Consider the following 17557-nt stretch of genomic DNA (forward strand, 5'->3'; position numbering starts at 1 on the left):
AAACCTGTTTTCGGTTTGTGGGGTATTGTGTGTAGATTGCTGAGGATTGTTTTTTATTTCATCCATTTTAGAATGAGGCTGTAACGTAACAAAATGTGTAAAAAGTCAAGGGGTCTGAGTACTTTCCGAAGGCCCTGTATGTCCTCAGTGGGGACTGTGAGTATGTAGCCCACATTGTCACCAGGGGCTCTCCTCTGCAGCTCAGGGTCATTGTGCTCCAACCGTGAGAAAAAGGTGTTTAACTCGTCCGGTATGGTGGCGTTTTTTTGTGTAATCCGTGATCGCTAGGAGCCTCTGCCACATATGCCTTGTGTCTGACCTGCTGAATTCCTCCTCCACTTTGTCCCTATACTTCTGTTTCGCCATCTTGATCAATCTGCGTAGGTCGTATTAGTACTGTTTAACCATACTATTGTCCCCAGTATCTCTCTCTCTCAGTTTTTCTACAAGGCTGCTATCGATCCACGGATTGTGATTTGGTTAAGTTTTGAAAGACACTGTCAGCATCACATCATCTATGCATTTTTTTTATGAATCCGGTGACTGAGTCTGCAAATTCATTGATGCCATCTTCAGATGCGACCCGGAACATATTCCAGTCCACATGATCAAAACAGTCTTGGAGCATGAATTCTGATTGGTCTGACCAATGCTTTACAGAACTGACCACCGGAACTTCCCTCAAGTTTTTGTTTGTTGGCAGGGAGAAGCAAGAAGGAGTCATGGTCGGATTTTCCGAAAGGAGGGCGGGAGAGGGCCTTATACCCGTAAAAAGTTAGGCCTAATTGGGTGTGATCGGGATCGGTGTGTATAGTGTACATGCGGTACCTGCAGCAGCAGTCTCTCGAAAGCCAGGCAGGCGTCCCAGCGGGGCAGGGTGGGGTGGCGGAGGGTCTGGGCGGTGGCCAGGCCAAGCTGGAGCACCCCACAGTTACTCTCTAGAGCTCCCCAGCTACTTTTAAACAGCTGCACGTAGGAACACAGCTGCTCCGGGGTTACACGGCCTGAAAGGGGAACAACAACATAGACATCAGACATGAGGAAATTATATGAATTTCCTATTTATACAGTAGTTCCTCCTTTAAAAATTGCGAGCTTATGCCGCGGGATTCAGAGGTAATTTGTGGTTTAGTACGGTACCCTGCGTTACCACTTCATTGCTCCAGACCAGCGCGAGGGGGAGTTAGAGCACTGATTATGCTTTTGGGTCCTACTGTGTCTAACTGACAATGAATGGGTGACATAAACCTAAAAAGAAACTGATAATTGTGCACAACTTCAGTTTTACTTACTATTTTATTTTTAATTTCACCTTTATTTAACCAGGTTTAACCAACCTGCCAGTTTAGAACAAGTTCTCATTTACAACTGCGACCTGGCCAAGATAAAGCAAAGCAGTGCGACAAAAACAACAACAGAGTTACACAAACAAACGTAGAGTCAATAACACAAGAGAAAAATCTATGTACAGCATGCGCAAATGTAGAGGCGAAATAATTACAATTTGGCATTAACACTGGAGTGATAGATGTGCAGATGATGATGTGCAAGTAGAGATACTGGGGTGCAGAAGAGCAAGAGGATAAAGAACAATATGGGGATGAGGTAGTTGGGTGTGCTATTTACAGATTGGCTGTGTAGAGGTACAGTGATCGGTAAGCTGCTCTGACAGCTGTGCTTAAAGTTAGAGAGGGAGATATAAGACTCCAGCTTCAGTGATTTTTGCAAATCGTTTCAGTCATTGGCAGCAGAGAACTGGAAGGAAAGGCGGCCAAATTAAGTGTTGGCTTTGGGGATGACCAGCGAAATATACCTGCTGGAGAGCGTGCTACGGGTGGGTGTTGCTATGGTGACCAGTGAGCTGAGATAAGGCGGGGCTTTACCTAGCAAAGACTTATATATGACTTGGAGCCAGTGGGTTTGGCGACGAATATGTAGCGAGGGCCAGCAAACGAGAGCATACAGGTCGCAGTGGTGGGTAGTATATGGGGCTTTGGTGATAAAACGGATGGCACTGTGATAGACTGCATCCAGTTTGCTGAGTAGAGTGTTGGAGGCTATTTTATAAATGACATCGCCGAAGTCAAGGATCGGTAGGATAGTCAGTTTTACGAGGGTATGTTTGGCAGCATGAGTGAAGGATGCTTTGTTGCGTAATAGGAAGCCGATTCTAGATTTCATTTTGGATTGGAGATGCTTAATGTGAGTCTGGAAGGAGATTTTACAGTCTAACCAGACACCTAGGTATTTGTAGTTGTCCACATGTTCTAAATCAGAACCATCTAGAGTAGTGATGCTAGTCGGGCGGGCGGGTGCAGGCAACAAATCGGTTGAAGAGCATGCATTTAGTTTTACTAGCATTTAAAAGCAGTTGGAGGCCACAGAAGGAGGGTTGTATGGCATTGAAGCTCGTTTGGAGGTTTGTTAACAAAGTGTCCTAAGAAGGGCCAGATGTATACAGAATGGTGTCGTCTGCGTAGAGGTGGATCAGAGAATCACCAGCAGCAAGAGCGCCATCATTGAAGTATACAGAGAAAAGAGTCGGCCCGAGAATTGAACCCTGTGGCACCCCCATAGAGACTGCCAGAGGTCCGGACAACAGGCCCTCAGATTTGACACACTGAACTCTATCTGAGAAGTAGTTGAACCAGGCGAGGCAGTCATTTGAGAAACCAAGGCTACTGAGTCTGCTGATAAGAAAGCGGTGATTGACAGAGTTGAAAGCCGATGAAGACGGCTGCACAGTATTGTCTCTTATCGATGGCGGTTATGATATCGTTTAGGACCTTGAGCGTGGCTGAGGTGCGCCCATGACCAGCTCGGAAACCAGATTGCATAGTTGAGAAGGTATGGTGGGATTCAAAATGGTCGGTGATCTGTTTGTTAACTTGGCTTTCGAAGATTTTAGAAAGGCAGGGCAGGATGGATATAGGTCTATAACAGTTTGGGTCTAGAGTTTCTACTCCTTTGAAGTGGGGGATGACCGCGGCAGCTTTCCAATCTTTGGGAATCTCAGACAATACAAAAGAGAGGTTGAACAAAAGTAACAGGGGTTGCAACAATTTCGGCAGATAATTTTAGAAAGAGAGGGTCCAGATTGTCTAGCTCAGCTGATTTGTAGGGATCCCGATTTTACAGCTCTTTCAGAACATCAGCTGTCTGGACTTGGGTGAAGGAGAAGCAGGGGGGGGCTTGGGCAAGTTGCTGCAGGGGGTGCTGAGCTGTTGGCCGGGGTAGGGGTAGCCAGGTGAAAAGCATGGCCAGCCGTAGAAAAATGTGTGTTGAAATTATCGATTATCGTAGATTTATCGGTGGTGACAATGTTTCCTAGCCTCAGTGCAGTGGGCAGCTGGGAGGAGGTGCTCTTATTCTTCATGGACTTTACAGTGTCCTAAAACTTTTTGGAATTAGTGCTACAGGATGCAAATTTCTGTTTGAAAAAGCTAGCCTTTGCTTTCCTAACTGACTGAGTATATTGGTTCCTGACTTCCCTGAAAAGTTGGAAATCACGGGGGCTATTCGATGCTAATGCAGAACGCCACAGGATGTTTTTGTGCTGGTCAAGGGCAGTCAAGTCTGGGGTGAACCAAGGGCTATATCTGTTCTTAGTTCTACATTTGTTGCATGGGCATGGCAAGAAAAGCACTTTTAAAGAGCAACCAGGCATCTTCTACTGACGGGATGAGGTCAATATCCTTCCAGGATACCTGGGCCAGGTCGATTAGAAAGGCCTGCTCGCTGAAGTGTTTTAGGGAGCGTTTGACAGTGATGAGGGGTAGTCATTTGACCGCGGACCCATCACGCACGCAGGCAATGAGGCAGTGATCGCGGAGATCCTGGTTGAAGACAGCAGAGGTGTATTTAGAGGGCAAGTTGGTCAGGATGATATCTAAGAGTGTGTCCATGGTTACGGATTTAGGTTTATACATGGTAGGTTCCATAATAATTTGTGTGAGATTGAGGGTATCTAGCTTAGATTGTATGACGCCCAGAGTGTTAAGCATATCCCAGTTTATGTCACCTAACAGTAAGAACTCTGAAGATAGATGGGGGGCAATCAGTTCACATATGGTGTCCAGGTCACAGCTGGGGGCTGAAGGAGGTCTATAACAAGCAGCAACGGTGAGATGCTTGTTTCTGGAAAGGTGGATTTTTTAAAGTAGAAGCTCGAATTGTTTTGGCACAGACCTGGATAGTATGACAGAACTCTACAGGCTAACTCCGCCCCATTTGGCAGTTCTATCTTGTCGGAAGATGTTATAGTTAGGGATGGAAATTTCAAGATTTTTGGTGGCCTTCCTAAGCCATGATTCAGACACGGCTAGAACATCAGGGTTGGTGGAGTGTGCTAAAGCAGTGAATAAAACAAACTTAGGGAGGAGGCTTCTATTGTTAACATGCATGAAACCAAGGCTTTTACAGTTACAGAAGTCAACAAATAGTGCATTCAGAACAGAGAGTAAAAGGAGCAGAATTCTGGGCGCAGAAGAATAGATTCAAGGCATAATGTACAGACAACTAAAACTGTTGTTACACTAAGGTTTTTATTATTTTATTTTGTTCGGATTATTTTGCTCTTACTGTAGTACTGTAGGCCACTCCCGACCGGTAACGTTGTACAGTGCCTGAGGGCCACAACGGTCTAAGACACTTCATTAGCAGTGCAAGCTGTGTTGCTACAGACGATGCTAGTTCAATACCCGTGCCGGCCTCGACTGGGAGACCCATGAGATGACTGTAGGTTTTTGTTTTTTCTCCCTCTAAAAACAGAAATAAATAATTATAAATAACAAACTGGCTTAATTTACAAATGAGTAACAATGTCTCACCCAATATTCAAGAATGGCCTTTTTCCTCACTCATTTTACGTTATTTGAAATCTCCAAAATATTGTTATTTTTTAAACAAAGCGATTATTATTATTATTAATTTAGAATTATATAAAAGCCTGTTGGGTATTCTCACAGATATATTATTAACCCTGTTATTAGCAGAACAATATGTTTTGGTCATGGCTTCAGAGTGGTGCACAATGGGACTACCTTGCAGTTCTCCAGCTGTATCCACTGAAAGCACGCGAGGTTCAAGGCAAGAGGGCAGGGGGCATGGGATGGGTAGCAGAGCCGCGCACAGAAGACCGACCTGGCCAATGGGGAAGGGAGGGGGTGGACCCCCACCCCGCCACACTGGCAACACTTTAAGGGGTATTGCACTAATAATGGCACTGACTAGGGAAATGTTCCCGCTGTTCTGTTGTTCATTGCCAGTCTGCATGTTCAAACTAAAACAATGTAACTAAATGGCATCTTTATGCTTTCATTAATAAAATAATGATAAAAATACTCTTTCAAAATGACAATGTTTATTTAGTTATTGATCATTAACAAATTACTATGGGAATAAATATCACTGAATTACAGAAATATCCTCCAATCCTTTATATGTAATTATTGGCGGAGAGTCACGTCATATTTTTATATTTACTGTAGACCTACCGTAGGCGACATGAGTCTCACTAGTGTTGAGTAATGTGCTGTTAAAAAGTGGTGTAGGTCTTCTTTGGGATCGGTGTCCCTTCCACGGGACGGTTGAGCTAATGTAAGCTAATGCGATTAGCATGAGGTTGTAAGTAACAAGAACATTTCCAAGGACATAGACATATCTGATATTGGCAGAAAGCTTAAATTCTTGTTAATCTAACTGCACTGTCCAATTTACAGTAGCTATTACAGTGAAATAATACCATGCTATTGTTTGAGGAGAGTGCACAATATTGAACATGAAAAGTTATTAATAAACAAATTAGGCACATTTGGGCAGTCTTGATACAAAATGTTGAACAGAAACGCAATGGTTCATTGGATCAGGCTAAAACTTTGCACATACACGGATGCCATCTAGTGTCCTAAATTGCACCTGGGCTGGAATAATACACTATGGCCTTTCTCTTGAATTTCAAAGATGATGGTACAAAAAATACAAAAGAACGGTTGGTTTTTTCTTTGTATTATCTTTTACCAGATCTATTATGTTATATTCTACTACATTCCTTTCACAATTCCATAAACTTCAAAGTGTTTCCTTTCAAATGGTACCAAGAATATGCATATCCTTGCTACAGGCAGTTAGATTTGGGTATTTCATTTTAGGCGAAAATTGGAAAAAAGGGCATATTGAAGTTAGAAGCAATAGCACAGTTTCGCGCTGCTCTGGGGACTGGTCTTGATAAATCAATGAGATTTTTAGTTTCACTTAATCTCCATTTGGGTATTGGTTAGACTAGAATTAGAAAATTAGGGTGTAGAAATATTATGCTCTTAGTGTAACCTACCTACCTCATCCCCATATTGTTTTTATTTACTTTGCTGCTCTTTTGCACACCAGTATCACTGCTCATCATCGTCTGCTCATCTATCACTCCAGTGTTAATCTGCTAAATTGTAATTCCTTTGCTACTATGGCCTATTTATTGCCTTACCTCCTCATGCCATTTGCACACACTGTAAATAGACTTAATTTTTTTTCTATTGTGTTATTGACTGTATGCTTGTTTATTCGATGTGTAACTCTGTGTTGTTGTTTCTGTCACACTGCTTTGCTTTATCTAGGCCAGGTCGCAGTTGTAAATGAGAACTTGTTCTCAACTAGCTTACCTAGTTAAATAAAGGTGAAATAAAATAAAGAAAAAAATGCACAAGGACAGCCTACTCCTTCCTCCCCGTTGGGAATAGAACCCCGGTCTCCCGTTTGCCCTGCCCGTAAATAGCCCAGTACTGTACTACCGACCGTCACGTTGTACAGCGCCATATTTTCCATTCCATCCTAACGGAAACCCAGAGGGTTTTTTGTTTGTCTTGGAATAAAAACACCATAATATTAATCAAATTAATTAAGCAAGTACCAGTCAAAAGTTTGAACACACCTACTCATTGCAGTGTTTTTCCTTTATTTATACTATTTTCTACATTGTAGAATAATAGTGAAGACATCACAACTATGAAATAACACATATGGAATCAGTTAAGAACAAATTGTTATTTACAAGGACAGCCTAGTCCTTCGTTCCCTTCGGGGAATTGAACCCCGTTCTCCCGTGTGTCCGCATTCTCTAGTACAGCCATTATTGAAGGCTATCAAATGATTCTCAAAGATGCCCTCTGGTGGTCAAACTAGCACTAACTAGCATGAATGGTTCCAGTGGTTGGCACGTTATTTAAATAACGTGCCATAGAATTCTGCGTCCCCATGCAAGCTGCGCCGCAGTACGCTGCAATTTTTAAAAGGAGGAACCACTGTATATTCATAGTCCTTAAATTAACCAATTGATCAAACAAACGATCACATGGTATGCCATGGTTCAGTGCATACACACTAGAATACTCATACTAGTCTGCCTGGGGTGGCAGCCTGTTAAGGTAAAGTTAGCTGAACTAATGGATGATAGTCACTTAACAGACCCACCCACTGACAGACAACCACTTTTCCTAATATCCTGATGGGAACAACACTGTATGGACACAGAGATCCAGACTCCACAGGTAGAGGAGAGAAGCTTGGAGGAGATGTGCTGTGAGAACCTCAGCCATTGTATTGGGTATGCTGTATACTCTGTGCAAGTGTGCATCTGTAACTGGAAGTGTTGTTGTTCAAGTGTGAGAGTCTATGTTTGTGTACACCATAGTGTGGGACGGAATGTGTGTCTGTGAGAATGTGAGTGCGTGCACAACTGATAAGAGTCCTGTAAGGCTGTCTCAGAGTGTGACTAATACATGTGAATCAGAGGTTGTCTCTGATTATTTGCAGAGCTGGCAGTGTGAAGCAGGGTTAGTGCTCCCACCAAGACCCTCCTCTCCTCTACGGAGGATCCACAGAGACAGAGGAAGAATGGGGGGGGGGGGGGGGGGGGGGGGGCAGCCTGGAGGAAGGGGCGAGGGGGACGGACAGGCGGACAGGGCGACCCCAGGGCTAGCGGCGAGAGGAGAGGGGTACACATGAACTCCTCATAAAGCCCAATTCTTCATGTTGATATTCAGAGCCATGAACAGATGAGGGAGTATTTCCTGTTGGACTACATGGCCAATGTTTTCTTTAGTGCGGCCAAAAACATGACTGGAGGAGAAACAGACAGGAGAAATGAAAAATTAGACAACTTTCCAGAATGCAAAATATAAATGTATGGAGTCATGTCAAGTACAGATGTAACGACTTGAATTTGTTGATATTACACCAATGAGTCCCACCATAAGATGTAACGTCTAACCCATTTGAAACATAGTGTGTCTGAGCTACCTACTTCTGGGTACTTCTTCTAAATCCGTAGATACCAACCCTTAGTCTGTGTGATTAACAGGGGCTGAGCTAGAGTGGTGTTTGTGAGACAAGGGCGGATCCCGAAGGGGCCCGGGCCAGGTCTTTTTTTTGGACAAAAATGTCTGAAGAGTTTGAGCTACACATTATTAAAAGTCATCCATGAAAAGCTGAGACTCTCACGGACATGTAATGTTTTGCTATATGATGCCCACAAGCTACACAAGAGTTGTAAGGGGTTCTTCTACATAGAATATCATAGGAAATCCCAGGACATACAGTAGTAACTATAATACTGTAATGGTTTTGCGCCCCCTGGGCTCGTACGATGGAGAAGATCATCGTGGGCTATACTCAGCATTGTCTCAGGGTAGTAAGTTGCTGGTCTATTGATATCCCTCTAGTGGTGTGGGGGCGGTGCTTTGGCGAGGTGGGTGGGGTTATATCCTGCTTGGTTGGACTGTCCGGGGGTATCGTCGGACGAGGACACAGTGTCCCCCGACCCACCCGTCTCAGTCTCCAGTATCTATGCTTCAATAGTCTATGTGCCGGGGGGCTAGGGTCAGTCTGTTAGATCTGGTGTAATTCTCCTGTCTTATCTGTTGTCCTGTGTGAATTTAAGTATGCTCCCTCTAATTCTCTCTCTCAATTCAATTCAATTCAATTCAATTGACTTTATTGACATGGCAAGTTATTATTACTTACATTGTCAAAGTATACATATCGAAAAATTTCAATAAAATATATATGTATATATATACACAAAATATATATATATTTATATATAAATAAATGGTGGGACTAACAGCAATAATAATAGTAGTAGTGGACATGGGATTACCATTAATAACAGCTACAACAACAATATTAATCAGAACAACAATACATTAAAGCAACAGTAGTAGACCAGTGTCAACATGACTGAGAAGGCACATGACCTGGTATGAAAGACAAAACAAAACTAAGCTAAATGGGAAATATTATCAACATTATTTTGCATTTTTCACTGGCTGTCCCTCTCTCTCTCCCTCCCCCCCCCGGAGGACCTGAGCCCTAGGACCATGACTACCTGGCCTGATGACTCCTGGCTGTCCCCAGTCCACCTGGTTGTCCTGCTGCTTCAGTTTCAACTGTTCTGCCTGCGGCTATGGAACCCTGACCTGTTCACCGGACGTGCTACCTTGTCGTGGTACCTACTGTTTTTGACTCTCCCTCTACCGCACCTGCTGTCTCGACCTCTGAATGCTCAGCTATGAAATGCCAACTGACATTTACTCCTGAGGTACTGACCTGTTGCACCCTCTACAGCCCTGCTGGTCAACTATGAACGTTTGAACATCTTGAAATACAATCTGGCCTTAATGGCCATGTACTCTTATAATCTCCACCCGGCACAGCCAGAAGAGGACTGGCCACCCGTCACAGCCTGTGAAAAACTAGGGAGTTTTTCCTAGCCACAGTGCCGCTACATCTGCATTGCTTGCTGTTTGGTTTTAGGCTGGGTTTCTGTATAGCACTTTGTGACATCTGCTGATGCTGGCTTTATAAATAAATGTGATTGATTGATTGACTCTAATAAGATCACATAACTGCTGTCACAATCTCCAAACTCTACACTGTTGTCACTGGCTAGTTGGATAGAAATCAAACAATTTCTGAACTTAATACGAGTTCATTTTTATCAGGATTTTGCTTTGTGGGACCTTACTTTTTTATTGATGATTGTCAAATAAAAATCATGAATGCAACTGTTTATATCAAATAGTTTTGTGTTCTACTTGTAGCCCTGGTTGTCCTAAAAAGAAAATGGCCTCACACTCCACTGTGAGGCTAAATATAGGGGCTGGACATGCAGATAAATGAAAGTCAGACAAATGAAAAGGTAATTTTTGCTTGGGTCTCAGGACTGAGACGTAATGCTGGAGTGGATAATAAAATGTGTTCAGTTTTCGGCAAGACCGGTTAGAATGGCAGCGTTAACCTAACAAAGGACTCTTATTCCCAGAAAGCATCTTAGTCTGGTGCTGAGTAAAGTTGACAGCGCTAAAGACGGTTGAAACTCAGCCTGCTGGCTAATGTGGTCTCCTCACCTTCCTAAATCAACCTACGTGCTGTGCTCTCTGTGTGGCACCAACGGGCGGAATGGAAGATATGTGTACAAAAGCGAATCAGGTTACCTTTCCAACATTAAAACATTATTGAGGAATGGACCCGGGTCCAGGAATATCCAGACAGTGAAAAGCCATATTGTGAACAGCCCCGAACCGTGGCAGTAAAAAAGCCTGGCAGTATACTCAAACATCATTTAGCCTGATGTGCCAACCATAACTCAGCCCAGAAGCGGGGAGGAGAACCACAGCCAGGGCCAAACATAATTTAGCCCTAGAATAGGCCTGGGAGCGCAAGATACTGAGGGACAACCATAATCTAACCCAGGGGTAGAGACACAGTGTGAGAGGAAGTACAAGCCAGTGAAAAAAAGAGTGAATGAGAGAGGCACACAATGAGTTTGAGGATCAACCATGAGTCAACCCCTGAACAATGCTACGAGGCCAAGGGCCAAACATTATTAACCCTGAAACTGAACCAGGAGGATGACTTGCATGTTTAGTGGAGTGTGTGGGTGACTCAGGGGCTCAGAAGTTCTGGCTGTTTGAACATGAAGCTTTCCAGTGGTTTGCCTCACTAAAAGTCCAGGCTCGTAAGTCACGGTGCTGCCTGGAGCAGAGGAAGGAGCAGGGGCTTTTATTTATGGACATATCACTGGGCCTGCTCCCAGACTGTACAGTAGAGTACAGCACACACACAACACACTCCACTCAGTCACATCGCTGCACCTGTGTGTGTGTGTGTGTGTGTGTGTGTGTGTGTGTGTGTGTGTGTGTGTGTGTGTGTGTGTGTGTGTGTGTGTGTGTGTGTGTGTGTGTGTGTGTGTGTGTGTGTGTGTGTGTGTGTATATAAATGAGTGAAGCAGCAAGAGAGAGATTGTGTTGCTGCATACAGCATGTCTTATGTTCAGAATTGAACAGAAAATATGTGTAGCCTAGTCCTTTTTCTCCTGTTAATAATGTGCGAGATGTGTGTGTTGTGATTCTTCTGACATGGTTCCGATCCTGTTGGCTGGGAAAGCAGGAAATAGCTGTTTGATGCATTGGTTTGGCTGCAAATGTGTGAGTGTGTGTACGTGTACAATCGAGTATCTGCCATAGTCAACTATTTCTGCAAAGTGAAAAATTCCACAATACACTGGGGGAATTAGGCCATATGCTACAGAGCCAGCACAGGTCCTGTCAACACTTTTCTCTTCTACTGCAACACACACACACACAAACACACACTGAAACCAAAGCTGTCAAAATAACTCAGAGTTAAAACACCCAAAAACAACACTGAACACCCTCAGACTGACACATGAACACACGACTTATGCCATGTTAATATGATATCTGAGTGAGAGTTACTAACAAAATCAAATGGGGAGCCCCTGGAGGTCGGGGCCCCTGGGCAGGTACCCAGCATGCCCGGTCAATAATACTGCATTTCTATACTATTTAAAAACTCTCAAATGCTACAGTGTCTTCAAAAAGTATTCATACCACTTGACTCTTCCACATTTTGTTGTGTTACAGCCTGAATTTAAAAAAAGATACATATACATAGGTATCTTCTTTTTTTTTATTTTATGCATATATATACACACATACATACATATACATATATATGTATGTATTTGGGAGTAACTACAATGTTGTTGATCCATCCTCAGTTTTCTCCTATCACAGTCATTAAACTCTTTAACTATTTTAAAGTCACCATGGTGAAATCCCTAATTGGTTTCCTTCCTTTCCAGCAACTGAGTTAGGAAGGACACCTGTATCTTTTGTAGTGACTGGCTGTATTGATACGCCATCCAAAGTGTAAATAATAACTTAATAACAGGACCAAGCCTGGCCTGCTGAGGAGTGACGGACTCCATCCTAGCTGGAGGGGTGCTCTCATCTTATCTACCAACATAGACAGGGCTCTAACTCCTCTAGCTCCACAATGAAATAGGGTGCAGGCCAGGCAGCAGGCTGTTTGCCAGCCTGCCAGCTTAGTGGAGTCTGCCACTAGCATAGTCAGTGTACTCAGCTCAGCTATCTCCATTGAGACTGTGTCTGTGCCTCGACCTAGGTTGGGCAAAACTAAACATGGCGGTGTTTGCCTTAGCAATCTCACTAGGATAAAGACCTCCATTCCTGCCATTATTGAAAGAGATCGTGATACCTCACATCTCAAAATAGGGCTACTTAATGTTAGATCCCTCACTTCAAAGGCAGTTATAGTCAATGAACTAATCACTGATCATAATCTTGATGTGATTGGCCTGACTGAAACATGGCTTAAGCCTGATGAATTTACTGTGTTAAATGAGGCCTCACCTCCTGGTTACACTAGTGACCATATCCACTGCAAAGGCAGAGGTGTTGCTAACATTTACGATAGCAAATTTCAATTTACACAACAAAAAAAATGACGTTTTCGTCTTTTGAGCTTCTAGTCATGAAATCTATGCAGCCTACTCAATCACTTTTTATAGCTACTGTTTACAGGCCTCCTGGGCCATATACAGCGTTACTGAGTTCCCTGAATTCCTATCGGAACTTGTAGTCATAGCAGATAATATTCACATTTTTGGTGATTTTAATATTCACATGAAAAAGTCCACAGACCCACTCCAAAAGGCTTTCGGAGCCATCATTGACTCAGTGGTTTTTGTCCAACATGTCTCTGGACCTACTCACTGCCAGTCATACTCTGGACCTAGTTTTGTCCCATGGAATAAATGTTGTAGATCTTAATGTTTTTCCTCATAATCCTGGACTATCGGACCACCATTTTATTACGTTTGCAATCGCAACAAATAATCTGCTCAGACCCCAACCAAGGAGCATCAAAAGTCATGCTATAAATTCTCAGACAACACAAAGATTCCTTGATGCCCTTCCAGACTCCTTCTGCCTACCCAAGGACGTCAGAGGACAAAAATCAGTTAACCACCTAACTGAGGAACTCAATTTAACCTTGCGCAATACCCTAGATGCAGTTGCACCCCTAAAAACTAAAAACATTTGTCATAAGAAACTAGCTCCCTGGTATACAGAAAATACCCGAGCTCTGAAGCAAGCTTCCAGAAAATTGGAACGGAAATGGTGCCACACCAAACTGGAAGTCTTCCGACTAGCTTGGAAAGACAGTACCGTGCAGTATCGAAGAGCCCTCACTGCTGCTCGATCATCCTATTTCTCCAACTTAATTGAGGAAAATAAGAACAATCCAACATTTCTTTTTGATACTGTCGCAAAGCTAACTAAAAAGCAGCATTCCCCAAGTGAGGATGGCTTTCACTTCAGCAGTAATAAATTCATGAACTTCTTTGAGGAAAAGATCATGATCATTAGAAAGCAAATTACAGACTCCTCTTTAAATCTGCGTATTCCTCCAAAGCTCAGCTGTCCTGAGTCTGCACAACTCTGCCAGGACCTAGGATCAAGAGAGACACTTAAGTGTTTTAGTACTATATCTCTTGACACAATGATGAAAATAATCATGGCCTCTAACCCTTCAAGCGGCATACTGGACCCTATTCCAACTAAACTACTCAAAGAGCTGCTTCATGTGCTTGGCCCGCCTATGTTGAACATAATAAACGGCTCTCTATCCACCGGATGTGTACCAAACTCACTAAAAGTGGCAGTAATAAAGCCTCTCTTGAAAAAGCCAAACCTTGACCCAGAAAATATAAAAAAACTAAAATCGGCCTATATCGAATCTTCCATTCCTCTCAAAGATTTTAGAAAAAGCTGTTGCACTGCAACTCACTGCCTTCCTGAAGACAAACAATGTATACGAAATGCTTCAGTCTGGTTTTAGACCCCATCATAGCACTGAGACTGCACTTGTGAAGGTGGTAAATGACCTTTTAATGGCGTCAGACCGAGGCTCTGCATCTGTCCTCGTGCTCCTAGACCTTAGTGCTGCCTTTGATACCATCGATCACCACATTCTTTTGGAGAGATTGGAAACCCAAATTGGTCTACACGGACAAGTTCTGGCCTGGTTTAGATCTTATCTGTCAGGAAAGATATCAGTTTATCTCTGTGAATGGTTTGTCCTCTGACAAATCAACTGTACATTTTGGTGTTCCTCAAGGTTCCGTTTTAGGACCACTATTGTTTTCACTATATATTTTACCTCTTGGGGATGTCATTCGAAAACATAATGTTAACTTTCACTGCTATGCGGATGACACACAGCTGTACATTTCAATGAAACATGGTGAAGCCCCAAAATTGCCCTCGCTAGAAGCCTGTGTTTCAGACATAAGGAAGTGGATGGCTGAAAACTTTCTACTTTTAAACTCGGACAAAACAGAGATGCTTGTTCTAGGTCCCAAGAAACAAAGAGATCTTCTGTTGAATCTGACAATTAATCTTGATGGTTGTAAAGTCGTCTCAAATAAAACTGTGAAGGACCTCGGCGTTACTCTGGACCCTGATCTCTCTTTTGACGAACATATCAAGACTGTTTCAAGGACAGCTTTTTTTCCATCTACGTAACATTGCAAAAATCAGAAACTTTCTGTCCAAAAATGATGCAGAAAAATTAATCCATGCTTTTGTTACTTCTAGATTAGACTACTGCAATGCTCTACTTTCCGGCTACCCGGATAAAGCACTAAATAAACTTCAGTTAGTGCTAAATACGGCTGCTAGAATCCTGACTAGAACCAAAAAATGTGATCATATTACTCCAGTGCTAGCCTCCCTACACTGGCTTCCTGTTAAGGCAAGGGCTGATTTCAAGGTTTTACTGTTAACCTACAAAGCGTTACATGGGCTTGCTCCTACCTATCTTTCCGAGTTGGTCCTGCCGTACATACCTACACCTACGCTACGGTCACAAGACGCAGGCCTCCTAATTGTCCCTAGAATTTCTAAGCAAACAGCTGGAGGCAGGGCTTTCTCCTATAGATCTCAATTTTTATGGAATGGTCTGCCTACCCATGTGAGAGATGCAGACTCGGTCTCAACTTTTAAGTCTTTACTGAAGACTCATCTCTTCAGTGGGTCATATGATTGAGTGTAGTCTGGCCCAGGAGTGTGAAGGTGAACGGAAAGGCTCTGGAGCAACGAACCGCCCTTGCTGTCTCTGCCTGGCCGGTTCCCCTCTCTCCAGTGGGATTCTCTACCTCTAACCCTATTACAGGGGCTGAGTCACTGGCTTACTGGTGCTCTTTCATGCCGTCCCTAGGAGGGGTGCGTCACTTGAGTGGGTTGAGTCACTGACTTGATCTTCCTGTCTGGGTTGGCGCCCCCCCTTGGGTTGTGCCGTGGCGGAGATCTTTGTGGGCTATACTCAGCCTTGTCTCAGGATGGTAAATTGGTGGTTGAAGATATCCCTCTAGTGGTGTGGGGGCTGTGCTTTGGCAAAGTGGGTGGGGTTATATCCTTCCTGTTTGGCCCTGTCCAGGGGTATCATCGGATGGGGCCACAGTGTCTCCTGACCCCTCCTGTCTCAGCCTCCAGTATTTATGCTGCAGTAGTTTATGTGTCGGGGGGATAGGGTCAGTTTGTTATATCTGGAGTACTTCTCCTGTCTTATCCGGTGTCCTGTGTGAATTTACGTATGCTCTCTCTAATTCTCTCTTTCTCTCTTTCTTTCTCTCTCTGAGGACCTGAGCCCTAGGACCATGCCTCAGGACGACCTGGCATGATGACTCCTTGCTGTCCCCAGTCCACCTGGCCGTGCTGCTGCTCCAGTTTCAACTGTTCTGCCTGCGGCTATGGAACCCTGACCTGTTCACCGGACGTGCTACCTGTCCCAGACCTGCTGTTTTCAACTCTCTAGAGACCGCAGGAGCGGTAGAGATACTCTTAATGATCGGTTATGAAAAGCCAACTGACATTTACTCCTGAGGTGCTGACTTGCTGCACCCTCGACAACTACTGTGATTATTATTATTTGACCATGCTGGTCATTTATGAACATTTGAACATCTTGGCCATGTTCTGTTATAATCTCCACCCGGCACAGCCAGAAGAGGACTGGCCACCCCTCATAGGCTGGTTCCTCTCTAGGTTTCTTCCTAGGTTTTGGCCTTTCTAGGGAGTTTTTCCTAGCCACCGTGCTTCTACACCTGCATTGCTTGCTGTTTGGGGTTTTAGGCTGGGTTTCTGTACAGCACTTTGAGATATCAGCTGATGTACGAAGGGCTATATAAATACATTTGATTTGATTTAACTTCACCATGCTCAAAGGGATATTCAATGTCTTTTTTTCCCTTCTTTTTTTACGCATCTACCAATAGGTGCCCTTCTTTGCGAGGCATTGGAAAACATCTCTGGTCTTTGTGGTTGAAATTTACTGCTCGACTGAGGGACCTTACAGATAATTGTTTATGTGGGGTACAGTAAGTACACTTATGAGTCCATGAAAGTTATGTGACTTGTTAAGCACATTTTTACTCCTGAACTTATTTAGGCTTGCCATAACAAAGGGGGTGAATACTTATTGACTGAAGAAATTTCAGCGTTACTTTTTTTTATCAATTTGTAAACATTTAGAAAAACATAATTCCCCCTTGACATTATGGGGTATTGTGTTCAGGCAGTGACAAAAAATAATAATTTTAAATTCAGGCTGTAACAAAACAAAATGTCAAAAAAAGTCAAAGTGTGCGAATACTTTCTGAAGACACTGCATTAGGAGAACAGCAAAAACAAGCAAAAATAACCCCAGCCATTATCACATTGGTTGCTGTAGCTTCATTCACCTCAGTTGGTTTTAAATAACATCGGTCCGGAGCTCGGTCCTCATATGTAGCTACGGCCCTGGCGAGCGTCTGGATGGATACTACTACAGTATGTGTAAGTGAGCAGTCAGTGTGAAATCTGACTAATTTACAGCTCTGTTTCCTCCCTTGTCATGTGACCACACAGGCATTAGACCAAAGCTAGAATGTGGCGTCCCACAGTGCTGGTGGGCATGATGGGAACAGTGTGGGGGCAGGACGGACACTGTGAGGGGTAGGAGCGGAGTGGAGGTTTGGTCCTCTGCCAGGGAGGTATAAAGATCTAGTTTGTCAAGGCTTTGGCACTTCCCTCTTGCCTGGACACAGGCTAAGTCAACAGGCTGTCAGAGGGGAGCAACAGCTTACTGCTATACCAACATCTCTCTCTCTCTCTCTCCCGCTCTCCCTCTCTCCCGC

General features: G+C 43.6%; 1 protein-coding gene across 1 annotated transcript in view; it reads right to left on the reverse strand.

Annotated features, from left to right (window-relative positions):
• LOC139578569 (sec1 family domain-containing protein 2-like) overlaps positions 1–17557 on the reverse strand; it is a 164827-nt gene that overhangs the window by 125260 nt on the left and 22010 nt on the right. Inside the window, exon 4 of the mRNA XM_071406357.1 lies at positions 829–1004. Within this exon, the coding sequence (XP_071262458.1) occupies positions 829–1004 (176 nt within the window). The remainder of the gene's footprint in view (positions 1–828; positions 1005–17557) is intronic.

The sequence above is a fragment of the Salvelinus alpinus genome, chromosome 6 (genome assembly GCF_045679555.1).
Source record: "Salvelinus alpinus chromosome 6, SLU_Salpinus.1, whole genome shotgun sequence".
Taxonomy (NCBI): Eukaryota; Metazoa; Chordata; class Actinopteri; order Salmoniformes; family Salmonidae; genus Salvelinus; species Salvelinus alpinus.